Genomic DNA, 21,835 nt, shown 5'->3' with positions numbered 1-21,835 from the left:
TTGCAATGCCTTTCTTTACCTTTAGAGGGCAATGTAAGTCACAATTACTACATGGTTCATTCAGCTGACATTCAAATCTATGCATTGAACACCCATTGATTTTCAAAGTAAATAGGTTTGGCCACTACAACTTAAGTTCTTGCCTTATGAACAGACTCCTACCTCTCCAGTTGTAGGCGCCAGGCGCTCCAAACACCACGTAATGGTAGTCCTTGGTGAACGTGGCAGCCAGACCCTGCTGGCATGAGCCAAACCTCTCATGGCCTCTGGCACGTCCCTCACAGAACTTCCAGTTCCCTCCGTCTTCATCAGAGGACGTATCAATAGTTAGGTCCTGACTCAGGACGTAGCAGCGGCCTGTGATGTCACGGGACTCCTGAGCAGTGTCCACAAACAGACGTCTCTGGTAGCGATGAGCACAGGTCTGCAAGACAAGACAGTGGAATCAGGTTAATCTGGAGGCGAAAGAAACGCACACCTGTCTAGGCGAGATGCTGGCTAGCGGAGTAGAACACTTGAAAAAGAAAAGGCGAGCCGTACACTCTAGGAGCTCCGATGCAATAATTGAACAACCTAAATAACCAACGTTTCGACAGACAAGCTGTCTTCATCAGGGTATAATGAAATCAGGTTAACATCCACCAAGTAAGACAGATCCTCAGCTAATGAATACTGTAGATCTAATGCAAAGTTCCACGTGTGAGATTTACAAAGCAAAATGATCCTGGTCAGGAAACCAACCAGTATACCCTCGGACATTGACTTACCACAATCTTCCCCCCGGGGCCCTGGCTGTTAACTGTCACCCCCATCCACTGGTTCTCCTTGTTCTCAACTCTCACATCCTCTGTGGAAATTCATCAGAGGGAATCAGGATGTTATTTTTATTCTTGCTTTAGAATGATTTAGTATATTGTGAATAATAAAGCATCGTGTTAATTCATATGTTGTGTAGGAGAGAGAAACAGATTGAGAAACCGATATGAGTAACACCTCACCTTCATTGTCAAAATCGATGCGATCACAGTCATCAGATTCTGTGGTGATGTCACAACTGTACAGGCCTCCGGTTATGTTGGCTCTCTGGTTGGCCAGAGCTTTGGCTCTTGGTGCTCCAATCAACAGTCTGTAAGAAAAATCCAATGACTGTGTCTTTAAGATATGTATGGTCTATAGATGAATGTACTGTGACAATAGCAGATGTCAGAGATGTTTGGTAATTCTATACTGCAGCTGTTCTATTCAATAATTCATACTGACCATTTTTAGACATGGGATTACATGCAGTCAGTTTAGTACCCAGGACTGCACTGAATAACAGAAACCATGTCAAACTGGCAAACACATGTCCATTACTGTGTGTCTATACAAATTGCCAGACAAACTGCCAGCATTCATAATACGGTCTCAAGAGTTTTCAAATAATTGGGAACATGCCCTTTGAGACACAAATATAAACAATTTGTATATCAACTGGCTGTCAGTCCTCAAAATAATTATTTTGGTGGCTAGGGACAACAAAAAAAGAGATCTTCTCATGATCTATTTAGTCGGAGGTTTACATACACCTTGGCCAAATACATTTAAACTCAGTTTTTCACAATTCCTGACATTTAATCATTGTAAAAATTCCCTGTCTTAGGTCAGTTAAGATCACCACTTTATTTTAAGAATGTGAAATGTCAGAATAATAGTAGAGAGAATGATTTATTTCAGCTTTTATTTCTTTCATCATATTCCCAGTTGGTCAGAAGTTTACATACACTGAATTAGTATTTGGTAGCATTGCCTTTAAATTGTTTAACTTGGGTCAAATGTTTCGGGTAGCCTTCCACAAGTGTCCCACAATAAGTTTGGTGAATTATGGCCCATTCCTCCTGACAGAGATGGTGTAACTGAGTCAGGTTTGTAAGCCTCCTTGCTCGCACATGCTTTTTCAGTTATGCCCACATTTTCTATAGGATTGAGGTCAGGGCTTTGTGATGGCAACTCAAATACCTTGACTTTGTTGTCCTTAAGCCATTTTGCCACAAATTTGGAAGTATGCTTGGGGTCATTGTCCATTTGGAAGACCCATTTGCGACCAAGCTTTAACTTCCTGACTGATGTCTTGATATGTTGCTTCAATATATCCACATAATTTCCATCCTCATGATGCCATCTATTTTGTGAAGTGCACTAGTCCCTCCTGCAGCGAAGCATTCCCACAACATGATGCTGCCACCCCCGTGCTACACGGTTGGGATGGTGTTCTTCGGCTTGCAAGCCTCCCCCTTTTTCCTCCAAACATAACGATGGTCATTATGGCCAAACAGTTCTATTTTTGTTTCATCAGACCAGAGGACATTTCTCCAAAAAGTACGATCTTTGTCCCCATGTGCAGTTACAAACCGTAGTCTGGCTTTTTTATGGGGGTTTTGGAGCAGTGGCTTCTTCCTTGCTGAGCGGCCTTTCAGGTTATGTCGATATAGGACTCGTTTCACTGTGGATATAGATACTTTTGTACCTGTTTCCACCAGTATCTTCACAAGGTTCTTTGCTATTGTTCTGGGATTGATTTGCACTTTTCACACCAAAGTACGTTCCTCTCTAGGAGACAGAACGCGTCTCCTTCCTGAGCGGTATGACGGCTGTGTGGTCCCATGGTGTTTATACTTAGGTAATATTGTTTGTACAGATGAACGTGGTACCTTCAGGCATTTGGAAATTGCTCCCAAGGATGAACCAGACTTGTGGAGGTCTACAATTTTTTTATGAAGACTTGACTGATTTCTTTTGATTTCCCCACGATGTCAAGCAAAGAGGCACTGAGTTTGAAGGTAGGCCTTGAAATACATCCACAGGTACACCTCCAATTGACTCAAATGATGTCAATTAGCCTATCAGAAGCTTCTAAAGCCATGACATCATTTTCTGGAATTTTCCAAGCTGTTTAAAGGCACAGTCAACTTAGTGTATGTAAACTTCTGACCCACTGGAATTGTGATACAGTGAATTATAAGTGAAATAATCTGTCTGTAAACAATTGTTGGTAAAATTACTTGTGTCATGCACAAAGTAGATGTCCTAACCGACTTGCCAAAACTATGGTTTGTTAACAAGAAATTTGTGGAGTGGTTGAAAAACAAGTTTCAATGACTCCAACCTAAGTGGATGTAAACTTCCGACTTCAACTGTATGTAGTAGAGTAGACTATTGTGCAATACAATGAGCAATAGGCAGAGCAACAGTAGAGCCGACAATCTAATTTGGAACCTATTCAATAATGTGATTGTCCTGTACAACATTAGCTCACTGACAACAACTTATCCAAATCACCCCCAGTCCCTCAGAGAATCCTAACAACCGCAGGGGGACAATAGGCCTGTGTGAATACGTTTAAGGCTTGAATAATTTGTAGAGCCATTTACATTTGTATTTACTTATTTAACTAGACAAGTCAGTTAAGAACAAATTCTTATTTACAATGACGGCCGACACCGGCCAAACCCTAACCACGCTGGGCCAATTGTGTGCCGCCCTATGGGCCTCCCAATCACGGCCGGTTGTGATACAGCCTGGAATCAAACCAGGGTGTGTGTAGTTATGCCTCAAGCACTGAGATTCAGTGCCTTAGACCGCTGCCCACTCAGGAGACCATATATTTATGCACAATGCTTTATAAGACCTGTGACTGAATGAGATATTGGAATGAAATATTTCAAGTAATATCTTAGCAGGGCTTTTAGGAATTGGCTGTACTTGCACTTCACTAAATAAAAAAGTGTTCCTGTTGGGCTAACACTAAAGAGGGAAACACACAGGCAGCTTGCTCATTGTTGAACAACCACAGTGAGAGAAACACTTCAGCAGGACCACTCTGTGTCACATTTTCCAGCCTGGACAGTGAGTGAGAGCCGCAGCCCATACCAGGGAGCACTGAGAAAAACGTGAGCAGAAGCATCAATATGAGAATGGCTCACTCTGGGCGAAAATATTGCATAGGCCTATTGCATATTACCTAGAGGAAGTCGTTTTGTAATGCAATTAGGGAAATGTATTACAGTCCACACAGTACAAGTCCTATGTTCAACTGCTTAGGGACCTCCGTTCTAGTGGAGAACACATTTGGGTGATCGTGGACCACAGTGTGAATCCAATGGAAACGTTGTGAGAATTTCCTCAAAGGGGTCAGGAAATCCTCTCCACCCTCTTCCTCCACTCTGCATGATTCCACAGGCTCTTCCGTAAACCCCCTATTGATTCATTGGATAGTGTCATAGACCTCCAATTAACAAACAAGGACTCCCAAGAGGAAGCCTGTTGGGAAAGAGGAAGATCGAGGCCCAAATTCTGTCCCCTCCCTTCTATCAACAGCCAGTGAAATGCAAATAAGAGCTTAGTCAATACAAAGATCGTAACTACAATTTCACAGTGCAGCTGAGCTTCAGTGCTAGGCACAGTTAGAATGTATATAGTTGAGGGCTTTCAGAATCACAATTTATTTATTGTAATGTTACTCTTGCACATCACACTCTCACTTAACCCTGGAGAAAACAACCCCATAAACTTGTAGAAAAAAAGGTTCCAAAAGGTTCCTGCGGCTGTCCCCATAGGATAAGTCTTTTTGGTTCCGGGTAGAATCAAAAGGGTTCCGGGTAGAACCAAAAGGGTTCTATATGGAACCAAAAAGGGTTCTTCGAAGGGTTCTCCTATGGGGACAGGCAAAGAACCATTTTTTGTTCTAGATAGAACCTTTTTTCCCAGAGTGTAGAGCTATATTAAGTGGGAAACAACACATCAATGCAGAGATAGTAACACAGAGATAGTAACACAGAGATAGGGATTTGTATCTGCAAGAAAAGGTTTTCAGTATGTCTCCTCAGTGATAGTTGTAGAATTCGGCAAATCACTGAAGAGTAATATTGACATTAACACGCAACACTTCAGCCTTTGCATCCAAAGTCTGGTGCACACATGTAAACAAGCTGCTAATTTCTGATGACTTATGGACAAGCACCTTATCCACTCTGTCATATTGACTACTAAACAGCTTCTGATGTAGATAAACTCATTCGGAATGACTAAGCAATTAGAACCAAAAAGTCAAAACTGCTACTTGGAGCTTCTGATACTTTCTTCCCTCTGGTCTTCATAGATCTGAATGCCCTAGAGAAGTAATGGGAACACTGTGATGTGATATAAGCTACCGCTAAGCTACCTTCTTTGTAGCAAACTGCCAACAAGTTACATTTGCGGGAAATGAGACATTTTCGAACACATTCAAAAAATAGCATTGCAAATCTACTGCCCCTGTTTCCCTAAAACAGAAAACATCCAGGTTATAGTATCAAGTCAGCATAACTACCACAGGTAAATAAAAGCATACATGGGAAGCCATATCCCTATCCCTGTCAAGAAGTCTAAAAGACAATAGGAAGAGCAAAGAAAGCCAAAACAGAGACCATGTCAAAGCATGGCAGATCAACCAACAGCATGGTTGGTTACAGACTAACAGGAAATTAATAGTGGTGGCCTTTGTTCACATGTGTGACGCTGCCCCCACCGCTGCGCACTCACAGTCCCCAGGACCCCTGCAGCTGTTCTAACTGTGTCCGTTTACCCACACCAACACTTGGCACTTGCCTGGAGTTGGCTTGTTATATCAGCCAGGCCATTACAAGAATTAGGCGTGCTGGATTTAAGCAGAGATCCTGCTCAGTGAAAGCTCAGATAGGAACAAAACCCCTGTTAGATGTGGTGCAAAGAGTTCATAGACATACTACTGTACAGTGTGATCCTAGAAAAGCCACGATTTATAGTTGGTTTTGAGTGTCTTGTCTGAGAGAAAACTGCTGCAAGCGGTCTATTGGGTTACATGTGCACAGATGGCCTGGCATGTACAATTCAATGGCCTTCTCTCTGGTTTCACTGTGGAGATATCCTAACCAAATCATCGACGTACATAGCTATTCACGGAGGTATCCAACTCATTGTTTTGAAAAGGATGCATTAACATGTTCAATATATACACTACCTTTCAAAAGTTTGGGGTCTCTTAGAAATGTCCTTGTTTTTTAAAGAAAAGCACATTTTTTGTCCATTAAAATAACATCAAATCGATCAGAAATACAGTGTAGACATTGTTAATGTTTTAAATGACTATTGTAGCTGTAAAATGGCTGATTTTTATGGAATATCTACACAAGCGTACAGAGGCCCATTATCAGCAACCATCAGTCCTGTGTTCCAATGGCAAGTTGTGTTAGCTAATCTAAGTTTATCATTTTAAAAGGCTAATTGATCACTAAAAAAACATTTTGCAATTATGTTAGCACAGCTGAAAACTGTTCTGCTGATTAAAGAAGCAATAAATCTGTCCTTCTTTAGACTAGTTGAGTATCTGGAGCATCAGCATTTGTGGGTTCGATTACAGGCTCAAAATGTCTAGAAACAAAGCACTTTCTTCTGAAACTCGTCAGTCTATTCTTGTTCTGAGAAATGAAGGCTATTCCATGTGAGAAATTGCCAAGAAACTGAAGATCTCGTACAACGCTGTGTACTACTCCCTTCACAGATCAGCGCAAACTGGCCCTAACCAGAATAGAAAGAGGAGTGGGAGGCCCCGGTGCACAACTGAGAAAGAGGGCAAGTACATTAGAGTGTCTAGTTTGAGAAACAGACGCCTCTCAAGTCCTCAATTGGCAGCTTCATTAAATAGTACCTGCAAAACACCAGTCTCAACTAGAAGTCGACCGATTAATCGGCATTGGCCATTTTTGGACACCGATTATGGCTGATAACATTGCAATCAACAAGGAAACTGCGTGGCAGGCTGACCACCTGTTGCACGAGTGCAGCGTCAAAAGGACCTTGTGGCTGCAAGGAGCCAAGGTAAGTTGCTAGCTAGCATTAAACTTATCTTGTAAAAAACAATCAATCTTCACATAATCACTAGTTAACTACACATGGTTGATGATATTACTAGGTTAACTAGCTTGTCCTACGTTGCATATAATCAATGTGGTGCCTGTTCATTTATCATCGAATCACAGCCTACTTCAACTTCGCCAAACGGGTGATGATTTAACAAAAGCGCATTGCCGAAAAAAAGCACAATCTTTGCACAAATGTACATAACCATAAACATCAATGCCTTTCTTAAAATCAATACACAGAAGTATATATTTTTAAACTGCATATTTGGTTAAAATAAATTAATATTAGCAGGCAATATTAACTAGGGAAATTGCGTCACTTCTCTTGCTTTCACTGCAAGCAGAGTCAGGGTATATGCAACAGTTTGGGCTGCCTGGCTCGTTGCGAACTAATTTGCCAGAATTTTACATAATTATGACATGACATTGAAGGTTGTGCAATGTAACAGCAATATTTAGACTTAGGGTTGCCACCCGTTCGGTAAAATATGGAACGGTTCCGTATTAAACTGAAAGAATAAACGTTTTGTTTTAGAAATTATAGTTTCTGGATTTGACCATATTAATGACCTAAGGCTCGTATTTCTGTGTTTATTATATTATAATTAATTCTATGATTTGATATTTGATAAAGCAGTCTGACTGAGAAGCGGTAGGTAGCAGCAGGCTCGTAAGCATTCATTCAAACAGCACTTTACTGTGTTTGCCAGCAGCTCTTAGCAATGCTTGAAGCACAGCGCTGTTTATGACTTCATGCCAATCAACTCCCGAGATTAGGCTGGCAATACTAAAGTGCCTATAAGAACATCCAATAGTCAAAGATATATGAAATACAAATGGTATAGAGAAATAGTCAACTCGTCATAATTCCTATAATAACTTCAACCTAAAACTTCTTAACTGGGAATATTGATATAGATCCAAGATGGCGTAGCAGTGTAGGCGTGTTTTTGTTTCGTCCTCTCGTGTATTTTTGTATTTTCGTATTTTTTGTATATATTTTAAAAAAAAATCTATCTCTTTTCGATTTTTAATTCGATTATACCTTCCGGTAACCTACCTCACCCAATGTGATACGGAATTCGCTATTATTTTTTAACTTTGGAACACATTCAAGAACCCCCCAGTAGCTAACCAGCTAATCAGCTACAAGCTATTTAGTCATTTTTAGCCACTATTAGCAGCTTTTACCTTCTGCACAGACACCAGCCCTGTTATTAGCCTGGATATTACTCACCAATTTACCAGCATCGGACTGTCTCTCCACAACAACGCCGGATTCCTGCCGTAATCCCTGAGCCACTACTTCTGATCCTCACAGCTAGCTTGCAGCTAGCACCACTGCCACGAAGCTAGCACCAGTTAGCAAACAAAATTCTACAATACCTCTTTCGCCATCTGGCTTGGATTCTCTGTCGACACGGCGCCCCGCCGTACCACCACGTCTGGTCTGCCGACGAATACCCCATCCGCTGTGCCCTCAACCGGCCTCCGTCTGAGCAGACCCCCTCCGTCTGAGCAGACCACCCCCGGGCTACTAACTTTAAATGCCGCGTGCTAGCGTAGTGGCGGCTTCCCTGCTCCATCTACGGCTGCCCCCTGGACACTATGATCACTTGGCTACACAGCTGATGCCTGCTGGACTGTCCATTCACGGTACTCCATTCTGTTTATTTGTGTTTTATCTGTCGGCTCTGTGTTTTAACTCAGGCTCTGTGTGTAGTTAATCCGACCCTCTCTGCCTAGTCATCGCCGTTTTACCTGCTGTTGCTGTGTTAGCTGACTAGCTGCTGTTATCTCACCTGTTGTTTTAGCTAGCTCTCCCAATCAAGACCTGCAATTACTGTATGCCTCTCTCAAATATCAATATGCCTTGTATACTGTTGTTCAGGCTAGTTATCATTGTTTTGGTTTGCAATGGAGCCCGTAGTTCCACTCCCCGTACCTCTGATACCTCCTTTGTCCCACCTCCCACACATGCGGTGACCTCACCCATTGTGACCAGCATGTCCAGAGATACAACCTCTCTTATCATCACCCAGTGCCTGGGCTTGCCTCCGCTGTACCCGTGCCCCACCATACCCCTGTCTGCACATTATGCCCAGAATCTATTCTACCACGCCCATAAATCTGCTCCTTTTATTCCTTGTCCCCAACGCTCTAGGCGACCAGTTTTGGTAGCCTTTAGCCGCACCCTCATCCTACTACTCTGTCACACCCTGGCCTCTGTTATATTGATTTTCTTTATTAGTTTAGTTAGGTCAGGGTGTGACATGGGGGATGTTTGTGTGTTTTGTTTAGTTTAGGGTGTGTGTATTGTTTAAGGGGTTTTTAGTATGTATGGGGTTGTGTTCAGTGTAGGTGTTTAGGAAAGTCTATGGTTGCCTGATTTGGTTCTCAATCAGAGACAGCTGTTTATTGTTGTCTCTGATTGGGAGCCATATTTAAGGCAGCCATAGGCTTTAGGTGTTTGTGGGTAATTGTCTATGTTGAACGTTTTGTAGCTTGTGTATGCACTTACGTTTGTAGCTTCACGGTCGTTTGTTGTTTTGTTTTGTAAAAGTGTTCGTTTCGTGTTTCGTCATCTTTAATAAAAGAAGATGTCTTCATATCCCGCTGCGCCTTGGTCCGCTTATTATGACGATCGTGACAGAATTACCCACCAACAAAGGACCAAGCGGCGGAATAAAAAGCAACAGCAGCGATCGCAGGATTTCTGGACATGGGAGGAAATCCTAGACGGGAGAGGACCCTGGGCACAGCCAGGGGAATATCACCGCCCCAAGGCAGAGATGGAGGCAGCACGGCGACACGGTAGGAAGCCCGAGAGACAGCCCAAAAAAATTCTTGGAGGGGGGGCACTTGGAGCAGTCGGCGAAGTTGAGGGGTGAGTCTGAGATTGTCGAGGAGTTATTGGACAGATTGGAGGAGAGTGAACGAAGGGGAGATTATGAGACATTCGAGGAGTTGTTGACGAAATTGGAGGAGAGTGAAGAGAGAGAGCTGTTGATTTGGCAGAGTATGCATGGCATTTTCCCTGAGGAGCGTGTTAGCTGTCCGATGCCACCTGTGTCAGTTCCTCGTACTCAGCCTGAAACTTGTGTTAAAGTTCCGGAAGATTTGATGCTGGCTATACACACCAGGTCTCCAGTACACCTTCACAACCCGGTGTGTCCTGTTCCTGCTTCTTGCACTCATCCTGAGATGCGTGTCCCCAGCCCCGTACCACCAGTTCCGGCACCACGCACTAGGTCTAATGTGCGTCTCCAGAGCCCTGTACGCACTGTTCCTGCTCCCCGCACTAGCCCTGAGATGCGTGTCCCCAGCCCGGTACCACCAGTGCCGGCATCACGCACTAGGCCTAATGTGCGTCTCCAGGGTCCAGTATGCCCTGTTCCTGCTCCCCGCACTAGCCTTGAGGTGCGTGTCTCCAGTCCGGTACCACCAGTTCCGGCACCACGCACCAAGCCTCATGTGCATCTCCAGAGCCCTGTACGCACTGATCCTTCTCCCCGCACTCGCCCTGAGGTGCGTGCCCTCAGCCCGGTACCACCAGTCCCGGTACCACGCACCAGTCCTATAGTGCGCCTCGAGAACTCAGTGTGCCCTGTTCCTGCTCCCCGCACTAGCCTTGAGGTGCGTGTCTCCAGTCCGGTACCACCAGTTCCGGCACCACGCACCAGGCCTACTGTGCGCCTCAGCAGGTCAGAGTCGGCCGTCTGCCCAACGCCGCCTGCACTGCTCGTCTGCCCAGCGCCGTCTGAGCTGCCTGCCTGCCCAGCGCCATCTGAGCCATCCGTCTGCCCAGCGCCATCTGAGCCATCCGTCTACCCAGCGCCATCTGAGCCATCCGTCTGCCCAACGCCGTCTGAACTGTCCGTCTGCCAAGCGCCGCATGAACTGCCCGTCTGTACTGAGCCTTCAAAGCCGCCCGTCTGTACTGAGCCTGCAAAGCCGCCCGTCTGCCATGAGCCTTCAGAGCCGTCCGCCAGACAGGAGCCGCTAGAGCCGTCCGCCAGACAGGAGCCGCTAGAGCCTTCCGCCAGACAGGAGCAGCCAGAGCCTTCCGCCAGACAGGAGCAGCCAGAGCCTTCCGCCAGACAGGAGCAGCCAGAGCCGTCCGCCAGACAGGAGCAGCCAGAGCCGTCCGCCAGACAGGATCAGCCAGAGCCGTCCGCCAGACAGGATCAGCCAGAGCCGTCCGCCAGACAGGATCAGCCAGAGCCGTCCGCCAGACATGACCAGCCAGAGCCGTCAGCCAGCCATGACCAGCCAGAGCCGTCAGCCAGCCATGACCAGCCAGAGCCGTCAGCCAGCCATGACCAGCCAGAGCCGTCAGCCAGCCATGACCAGCCAGAGCCGTCAGCCAGACAGGAGCAGCCAGAGCCGTCCGCCAGACAGGAGCAGCCAGAGCCTTCCGCCAGACAGGAGCAGCCAGAGCCTTCCGCCAGACAGGAGCAGCCAGAGCCGTCCGCCAGACAGGAGCAGCCAGAGCCGTCCGCCAGACAGGATCAGCCAGAGCCGTCCGCCAGACAGGATCAGCCAGAGCCGTCCGCCAGACAGGATCAGCCAGAGCCGTCCGCCAGACATGACCAGCCAGAGCCGTCAGCCAGCCATGACCAGCCAGAGCCGTCAGCCAGCCATGACCAGCCAGAGCCGTCAGCCAGCCATGACCAGCCAGAGCCGTCAGCCAGCCATGACCAGCCAGAGCCGTCAGCCAGCCATGACCAGCCAGAGCCGTCAGCCAGCCAGGATCCGCCAGAGCCGTCAGCCAGCCAGGATCCGCCAGAGCCGTCAGCCAGCCAGGATCCGCCAGAGCCGTCAGCCAGCCAGGATCCGCCAGAGCCGTCAGCCAGCCAGGATCCGCCAGAGCCGTCAGCCAGCCAGGATCCGCCAGAGCCGCCAGCCAGCCAGGATCCGCCAGAGCCGCCAGCCAGCCAGGATCCGCCAGAGCCGTCAGCCAGCCAGGATCCGCCAGAGCCGTCAGCCAGCCAGGATCCGCCAGAGCCAGCCAGCCAGGATCTGACAGAGCCAGCCAGCCAGGATCCGCCAGAGCCGTCAGCCAGCCAGGATCCGCCAGAGCCGTCAGCCAGCCAGGATCCGCCAGAGCCGTCAGCCAGCCAGGATCCGCCAGAGCCGTCAGCCAGCCAGGATCCGCCAGAGCCGTCAGCCAGCCAGGATCCGCCAGAGCCGTCAGTCAGCCAGGATCCGCCAGAGCCATCTGCCAGTCCGGAGCTGCCCCTCAGTCCGGAGCTGCCCCTCAGTCCGGAGCTGCCCCTCAGTCCGGAGCTGCCCCTCAGTCCGGAGCTGCCCCTCAGTCCGGAGCTGCCCCTCCGTCCAGTGGCGCCCTCTGGGATGGTATTCAGTCCGGGACTCGCCGTTCCAAAGGTGCCACCAAAGCGGTTAGTGACTATGGTGGAGGGGGGTCCACGTCCCGCACCCGAGCCGCCACCATAGGAAGGCCCACCCGGACCCTCCCCTTCTGTGTCAGGTTTTGCGGCCGGGTACTGTCACACCCTGGCCTCTGTTATATTGATTTTCTTTATTAGTTTAGTTAGGTCAGGGTGTGACATGGGGGATGTTTGTGTGTTTTGTTTAGTTTAGGGTGTGTGTATTGTTTAAGGGGTTTTTAGTATGTATGGGGTTGTGTTCAGTGTAGGTGTTTAGGAAAGTCTATGGTTGCCTGATTTGGTTCTCAATCAGAGACAGCTGTTTATTGTTGTCTCTGATTGGGAGCCATATTTAAGGCAGCCATAGGCTTTAGGTGTTTGTGGGTAATTGTCTATGTTGAACGTTTTGTAGCTTGTGTATGCACTTACGTTTGTAGCTTCACGGTCGTTTGTTGTTTTGTTTTGTAAAAGTGTTCGTTTCGTCATCTTTAATAAAAGAAGATGTCTTCATATCCCGCTGCGCCTTGGTCCGCTTATTATGACGATCGTGACATACTCCTCTGTTCCTCGGGTGATGTGGAGGTAAACCCAGGCCCTGCATGTCCCCAGGCACCCTCATTTGTTGACTTCTGTGATCGAAAAAGCCTTGGTCTCATGCATGTCAACATCAGAAGCCTCCTCCCTAAGTTTGTCTTACTCACCGCTTTAGCACACTCTGCCAACCCTGATGTCCTTGCCGTGTCTGAATCCTGGCTTAGGAAGGCCACCAAAAATTCAGAGATTTCCATACCCAACTATAACACTTTCCGTCAAGATAGAACTGCCAAAGGGGGAGGAGTTAGCCTGCAAAGGCTAACTAACAGTTCGAACTTCTAATTTTAAAAATGAATCTCTCCAGAAATAAGTCTCTCACTGTTGCCGCCTGCTACCGACCCCCCCTCAGCTCCCAGCTGTGCCCTGGACACCATCTGTGAATTGATCGCCCCCCATCTAGCTTCAGAGTTTGTTCTGTTAGGTGACCTAAACTGGGATATGCTTAACACCCCGGCAGTCCTACAATCTAAGCTAGATGCCCTCAATCTCACACAAATCATCAAGGAACCCACCAGGTACAACCCTAAATCCGTAAACATGGGCACCCTAATAGACATTATCCTGACCAACTTGCCCTCCAAATACACCTCTGCTGTCTTCAATCAAGATCTCAGCGATCACTGCCTCATTGCCTGTATCCGCTACGGGTCCGCGGTCAAACGACCACCCCTCATCACTGTCAAACGCTCCCTAAAACACTTCTGCGAGCAGGCCTTTCTAATCGACCTGGCCCGGGTACCCTGGAAGGATATTGACCTCATCCTGTCAGTTGAGGATGCCTGGTCATTCTTTAAAAGTTACTTCCTCACCATATTAGATAAGCATGCTCCGTTCAAAAAATGCAGAACTAAGAACAGATATAGCCCTTGGTTCACTCCAGACCTGACTGCCCTCGACCAGCACAAAAACATCCTGTGGCGAACTGCAATAGCATCGAAGAGTCCCCGCCATATGCAACTGTTCAGGGAAGTCAGGAACCAATACACGCAGTCAGTCAGGAAAGCAAAGGCCAGCTTCTTCAAGCAGAAATTTGCATCCTGTAGCTCTAACTCCAAAAAGTTCTGGGATACTGTAAAGTCCATGGAGAACAAGAGCACCTCCTCCCAGCTGCCCACTGCACTGAGGCTAGGTAACACGGTCACCACCGATAAATCCGTGATAATCGAAAACTTCAACAAGCATTTCTCAACGACTGGCCATGCCTTCCTCCTGGCGACTCCAACCGTGGCCAACAGCTCCGCCCCCCACTGCTACTCGCCCAAGCCTCCCCAGCTTCTCCTTTACCCAAATCCAGATAGCAGCAAACCTGGACCCATACAAATCAGCTGGGCTTGACAATCTGGACCCCCTATTTCTGAAACTGTCCGCCGCCATTGTCGCACCCCCTATTACCAGCCTGTTCAACCTCTCCTTCGTATCATCTGAGATCCCCAAGGATTGGAAAGCTGCTGCGGTCATCCCCCTCTTCAAAGGGGGAGACACCCTGGACCCAAACTGTTACCGACCTATATCCATCCTGCCCTGCCTATCTAAGGTCTTCGAAAGCCAAGTCAACAAACAGATCACTGACCATCTCGAATCCCACCGTACCTTCTCCACTGTGCAATCCGGTTTCCGAGCCGGTCACGGGTGCACCTCAGCCACGCTCAAGGTACTAAACGATATCATAACCGCCATCGATAAAAGACAGTACTGTGCCGTCTTCATCGACCTGGCCAAAGCTTTCGACTCTGTCAATCACCATATTCTTATCGGCAGACTCAGTAGCCTCGGTTTTTCTAATGACTGCCTTGCCTGGTTCACCAACTACTTTGCAGACAGAGTTCAGTGTGTCAAATCGGAGGGCATGTTGTCCGGTCCTCTGGCAGTCTCTATGGGGGTACCACAGGGTTCAATTCTCGGGCCGACTCTTTTCTCTGTATATATCAATGATGTTGCTCTTGCTGCGGGCGATTCCCTGATCCACCTCTACGCAGACGACACCATTCTGTATACTTCTGGCCCTTCCTTGGACACTGTGCTATCTAACCTCCAAACGAGCTTCAATGCCATACAACACTCCTTCCGTGGCCTCCAACTGCTCTTAAACGCTAGTAAAACCAAATGCATGCTTTTCAACCGTTCGCTGCCTGCACCCGCACGCCCGACTAGCATCACCACCCTGGACGGTTCCGAACTAGAATATGTGGACATCTATAAGTACCTAGGTGTCTGGCTAGACTGCAAACTCTCCTTCCAGACTCATATCAAACATCTCCAATCCAAAATCAAATCTAGAGTCGGCTTTCTATTTCGCAACAAAGCCTCCTTCACTCACGCCGCCAAACTTACCCTAGTAAAACCTGACTATCCTACCGATCCTCGACTTCGGCGATGTCATCTACAAAATAGCTTCCAATACTCTACTCAGCAAACTGGATGCAGTTTATCACAGTGCCATCCGTTTTGTTACTAAAGCACCTTATACAACCCACCACTGCGACCTGTATGCCCTAGTCGGCTGGCCCTCGCTACATGTTCGTCGTCAGACCCACTGGCTCCAGGTCATCTACAAGGCTATGCTAGGTAAAGTGCCGCCTTATCTCAGTTCACTGGTCACGATGGCTACACCCACCCGTAGCACTCGCTCCAGCAGGTGTATCTCACTGATCATCCCTAAAGCCAAAACCTCATTTGGCCGCCTTTCCTTCCAGTTCTCTGCTGCCTGCGACTGGAACGAATTGCAAAAATCTCTGAAGTTGGAGACTTTTATCTCCCTCAACAACTTTAAACATCTGCTATCTGAGCAGCTAACCGATCGCTGCAGCTGTACATAGTCCATCGGTATATAGCCCACCCAATTTACCTACCTCACCCTCATACTGCCTTTTTTTTTTTTTTACTTTTCTGCTCTTTTGCACACCAGTATCTCTACTTGCACATGATCATCTGATGATTTATCACTCCAGTGTTAATCTGCTAAATTGTAATTATTCGATTTATTGCCTACCTCCTCATGCCTTTTGCACACATTGTATATAGATTCTCTTTTTTTTCTACCATGTTATTGACTTGTTTATTGTTTACTCCATGTGTAACTCTGTGTTGTTGTCTGTTCACACTGCTATGCTTTATCTTGGCCAGGTCACAGTTGCAAATGAGAACTTGTTCTCAACTAGCCTACCTGGTTAAATAAAGGTGAAATAAAAAATAAAATAAATAAAAATTGAAGAACTGGGAATATTGAACCACCAGCTTTCATATGTTCTCATGTTCTGTCACGCCCTGACCTGAGATATCTATGTTTTCTTTATATTTTGGTTACGTCAGGGTGTGACTAGGGTGAGTACGTTAGTTTTTGTACTGTCTAGGGTTTTTGTATGTATAGAGTGTTTGTAGGTCTAGGTGATTTGTATATCTATGGTGGCCTAATATGGTTCCCAATCAGAGGCAGCTGTTTATCGTTGTCTCTGATTGGGGATCATATTTAGGTAGCCATTTTCCCTTTGGTGTTCGTGGGTTCTTGTTCTATGTTTAGTTGCCTGTCTGCACTATCCATATAGCTTCACGGTTCGTTTTTGTTATTTTGTTAGTTTGTTCAGTGTTCATTCGTTAAAATAAATAAGTATGTACGCATAACACGCTGCGCCTTGGTCTCCTCCTTACAACGGCCGTGACATGTTCTGAGCAAGGAACTTAAACGTTAGCTTTTTTACATGGCACATATTGCACTTTTACTTTCTTCTCCAACACTGTGTTTTTGCATTATTTAAACTAAATTGAACATGTTTCATTATTTATTTAAGACTAAATAGATTTTATTTATGTATTATATTAAGTTAAAATAAAAGTGTTCATTGTTCATTCATTATTGTTGTAATTGTCATTATTACAAATATATATATAAAAACCGATTAATCGATATCGGCTTTTTTTGGTCCTCCAATAATCGGTATCGGTATTGGCATTGAAAAATCATAATCGTTCGACCTCTAGTCTCAACATCAACAGTGAAGACGTGACTCCGGGATGCTGGCCTTCTAGGCAGAGTTGCAAAGAAAAAGCCATATATCAGACTGGCCAATAAAAATTAAATATTAAGATGGGCAAAAGAACACAGATACTGGACAGAGGAACTTTGCCTAGAAGGCCAGCATCCCGGAGTTGCTTCTTCACTGTTGATGTTAAGACTGGTGTTTTGCGGGGACTATTTAATGAAGTTGACAGTTGAGGACTTGTGAGGCGTCTGTTTCTCAAACTAGACACTCTAATGTACTTGTCCTCTTGCTCAGTTGTGCACCGGGGCCTCCCACTCCTCTTTCTATTCTGGTTAGAGCCAGTTTGCGCTGTTTTGTGAAGGGAGTAATACACAGCGTTGAACGAGATCTTCAGTTTCTTGGCAATTTCTCGCATGGAATAGCCTTCATTTCTCAGAACAAGAATAGACTGACGAGTTTCAGAAGAAAGTTCTTTGTTTCTGGTCATTTTGAGTCTGTAATTGAACCCACAAATGCTGATTGTCACGTGTGCTCCCTCTCCCACCTCTAGGTCACCAGGCGGCTCATTAGGGCGCACACCTGTCACCATCGTTACGCACACCTGCGTGTCATCAGATTCACCTGGACTCCATCACTTCCCTGATTACCTTCCCTATATATGTCACTCCCTTTCCTTCCCCAGGCGTCATTGTTTCCGTTTCTGTTTCATGTCTGTGCGTTGTTCGTGTTCTGTATTATTTTGCATTTATTTATAAAAACACTCACTCCCTGAACTTGCTTCCTGACTTTCAGTGCACATCGTTACACTGATGCTCCAGATACTCAACTAGTCTAAAGAAGGCCAGTTTTTTGTTTCTTTAATCAGCACAACAGTTTTCAGCTGTGCTAACATAATTGCAAAAGGGTTTTCTAATGATCAATTAGCCTTTTAAAAGGATAAACTTGGATTAGCTAACACAACGTGCCATTGGAACACAGAAGTGATGGTTGCTGATAATGGGCTTCTGTACGCCTATGTAGATATTCCATAAAAAAACTGCCGGTTCCAGCTACAATAGTCATTTACAACATTAACAATGTCTACACTGTATTTCTGATCAATTTGATGTTATTGTAATGGACAACAAACATGTGTTTTTCGTTCAAAAACAAGGACATTTCTAAGTGACCCCAAAAACTTGAAAGGTAGTGTATATTATTATGCAAGTCAATTAAGAACAAATCCTTATTTACAATGACGGCCTACACCAGCCAAACCTGTGCCAATTGTGCGCCACCCTATGGGACTCCCAATCTTGGCCGGTTGTAATAAAGCCTGGATTTGAACCTGGGTGTCTGTAGTGATGCCTTTTGCACTGAGATGCAGTGCCTTAGACCGCTGCGCCACTTGGGAGCCCTAATATACAGTGTCAGATGGAAAAAGGTAGATCTCTACTCATCACTTCCACTCCCTCGGAACCTATATAATTAGAAGGAAGGAAAATACTTTAGTGTATCACACTTAAAACGAGGTTGTGCTTTCAATGCAACCATTGGGGAGTTGCAAAGATACACAATGACTGTTCACTTCTTTCACTTTAGATGGGCGGCTTTCAACACAACATTTTTTTTTAAGTGCACAGAAACATTGGCAATAAACCCTGAAGGGCTTGAGGTTGTTTTGAGTTCAAATCAGTTTTACACAATCATTGCTAGACACCGAAGGTTATCTAACTAGAGAGGAAGGGTAAGTGAGTTAATCCCTTTGGTTGAGTTGAGTTGAGTTCAGATAGTGAGGATATTAGTCTGTTATATAGCCACACCCGCTGCTCCAATAAGTATGGCCAACTCATCATAATAGACTATACGCTCCTTTAAAAAAATAGTTCCAAGCCCCAATGTACTAAAAAGGAAGTGGTCACTCAGTACAAGCAATAGCCAATAAATGATTTGCTAACATTATTAATTAATTCATATTCCCAATTAAATGTTGCTGATTATTTGGCCAGATGTGCATTTTCCATTAACACCACTGACTGTGAATATCAGGTGCTCTAGGTGGGGGAAAACATAAATAGAGTCAATTGTCGATTGGTTTCACAAATATTTGCGTTGACATTTGGTTTTCTAAGCTGTGTAATGACATAGCGGGTTAATGAGCATCACAGCTGTTAGCCAGGGCTACACATTAACTATCTTTGTGCTCAACTCTGCTTTCACTTGGTTTGTTCATTATCTAAGATCACATGAGGATCTAAATTTGAGATCACAGCCAGTTCTTGACTTTGGCAGGAGCTCACCAGAGCTGAGTACCGGTACCTCAAATGTTCTACTGCTTGAGCTCCTGTTCCTAGAATATTACATCAAAAGTATAGTGGAGCTCCTGCACCTAAAGATAAACTGTACCGGCACCTATTTCAGTTCAAGTAAAGCACGGATGCATTGCTTGCTGTTTGGGGTATTTTAGGCTGGGTTTCTGTACAGCACTTTGATATATCAGCTGATGTAAGAAGGGTTATATAAATACATTTGATTTGATTTGATTACAGACAAAATGTTTACAAGACACTGTGTTTCCCTTCTGGTCTCAATGACCTAAAACAGATAGGCCTACACATTTTTTTTATGATACTATCTTCTTTGTAACAACCAACCAAGGACAAGAACCCAACAGGGAAGGGAAACTGTCATAAAGGCAAATGGTTCATTTTCCACAGGTCTTCTTAGCCTTCATTAGAGTTCTGTGGAAGACAGGGACAGATTTACTAGAATGTTTGTCTTTCTCCTAACATTGACTTGAATTTTGTTTGAATTGTTATTCTTCCGAAATGACATTGCTTAGTAAATCTGATCCCAATGTGTGTGGCTTTTCAAAACACTAAGACTTGAGCTCTTCTATCTTTGCTAATAAATCAGTGGCTCTCTCTCTACCCAACCAAGGAATTCTAGCCACCCTTTGAAATTGACTGGGACACAGCCAACTGCCAGGCTCCTGAGAAATACCAAGGTTCTGTTTGTCCAACAAATACCATGAAATTCACTATATATTTTAGAGACTGCTGCTTTGGGCCATCAGCAGGCTTCTCTTGAACTTATTTCTTGGACAGGCAGAGAGATACACACACTTGTAAAACATTAACATACAAGTAGGACATTCAACTTTTTTTAACTAGTAATTTACAGCAGCCATTACGGTGAAAATGTGCTTTGAAAATAGCATTACATTTTTTTTTTTTAAGTTGTGTTGTTCATCTGTTTCCACTCCCTATCCATTTATGGGCACAAAGGCATGATTTTGTCACCGATAAGCATTTTAACTGTCTTATTCTAACCTTTATTCAAAGCACTTAACCTCAAGCATGTTCCCTTTCAAATGACACTATGGTTATGCTTAACTGCATCCTCCTACTATACATGCTAATTATAAGAATTTAACTTATAATATTGCTTGACCTAAAAATCTCTGGCGTTGAAGGTGATAAACATGTAGTAAATTTGTTAATAATCATACCAAGAACTGCCGTACCTGAAGAGGTTCTCATTGCATTCCTCAAAGCAGGATCTAAGTGAGGATCTAAGCAAAAGAAGGGCAATCTGAGTGATCTAAGGAATCCTGGCCTAAATGTTGTTATCAGTGCATGGCAGACTGGGCCTTTGCATCTCTAATGTACTGCAGCAAGTGCCCTCTGGCTGCCACCAAATGTGTGCTTGCTTGTTGGAGCTCAGCTAAGCTCACCCTGGCTACAGTATGTGTGTGGATGTGACATGCAGCAGAGCCCATCCCCCTGCTCTGTTCTTCTGGTGGGTAGCTGGAACACACACCTGTGAGGCATGGTTTTGTCCCGCGCTGGATCATTGCACTCACCCCTAACTTTCCTGCCACCTCAGGGTTGGCTAAATTAAATGAATCACAGGTTACACACGGATGGTGCCCATCCTATCTATCATTACCATTACTAATCATTATTGAATGTCAGGTATGTCAATATATTTTGCTCTTTCGGTAATACAGCAATGCTGACCATAGTTAAAATACATCTTTATTTGATGAAGTTGGACTTCATGGATTGTTCTTTATCTAAATATATTCAATGTTTATGGCTGCAATGTTTTTAAATAGTGCACAGTGCACTGCACACACACAGTGTGTTCTGTCTGGGCCACTGCCCTTAGCACCCTGTTCTAAACCAATAATTCACCCCGACCCATGCCACACTCATCCACTCTCAGTTGGGACAATTACACCAGGTCACCAATCATTCCACTTTTCACAGGAATTCATCTAAACTATCAGAGAATGGATTACAGCTGAATAGATAAAACCATGGTTGCACCACAGCAGATGCCTGAGTTGCTATTTAGTAGAACGACAACCATTTGTTATAAACTCGGGGTTATAACCATGTTATGAACTCATTAAATAAGTGCACAAGAATGGAGTTGCAGGCAGATCTATTTTTAAGAATGAAAAACAGCAGAAGTAATGCTGTTGGTTACTTGAATTTACCAAAATTCTTCTGAAATGATAACAGTGATAATATACTTTTCAATAAACATCTGGGTGTGCAATACAGTGTCCCATACTATGAAAAAAAAACGTATGATATCCCGTGTGTATTCACTTTTTAATGTCCTTACATATTTCCTATTCATATTCAGAGGCTCCCATCTCAAGCTCTCATTTGGGGGATAGAGTCACTTTCTTTTGAATAAATGTCATTAACATGCATGATTTCTCCAATGACAAAGCTCGTTACCTCTGGTTTTCCATTGTTAATTTGTAGCAAGGCCGCTGTCAAAGGGCATTCTGAAACACACAATGACTGGACCCACGCACTACTGAATATAAATACTCATTGTGCTTCTAGCCTATTAACACGCATTCAACACGTAGGTCTCCAAAACATAGAGAGTAAAAAAAATGTTTAAGACCTTAAAATATTTAAAAACCATGTACGAATAGCAATAGTTAATTTAT

At 45.1% G+C, this 21,835-nt stretch overlaps 1 protein-coding gene across 2 annotated transcripts in view; it reads right to left on the bottom strand.

The window, feature by feature from the left end:
- Positions 1-21,835, bottom strand: part of LOC120058250 (integrin alpha-6-like) — a 58,346-nt gene that overhangs the window by 8,461 nt on the left and 28,050 nt on the right. For both annotated transcript variants that reach the window (XM_039006772.1, XM_039006771.1), the window contains exons 2-4: positions 999-1,126; positions 768-847; positions 163-424 (exon numbers count right to left, since the gene is read on the bottom strand). In XM_039006772.1, the coding sequence (XP_038862700.1) occupies positions 163-424; positions 768-812 (307 nt within the window). In that variant the 5' untranslated portion in view covers positions 813-847; positions 999-1,126. The remainder of the gene's footprint in view (positions 1-162; positions 425-767; positions 848-998; positions 1,127-21,835) is intronic.

The sequence above is a fragment of the Salvelinus namaycush genome, chromosome 13, assembly GCF_016432855.1.
Source record: "Salvelinus namaycush isolate Seneca chromosome 13, SaNama_1.0, whole genome shotgun sequence".
NCBI classification, from domain to species: domain Eukaryota; kingdom Metazoa; phylum Chordata; class Actinopteri; order Salmoniformes; family Salmonidae; genus Salvelinus; species Salvelinus namaycush.
Note: the sequence above shows the minus strand (reverse complement) of the source record. Positions and strands in the feature narration are given on the sequence as shown.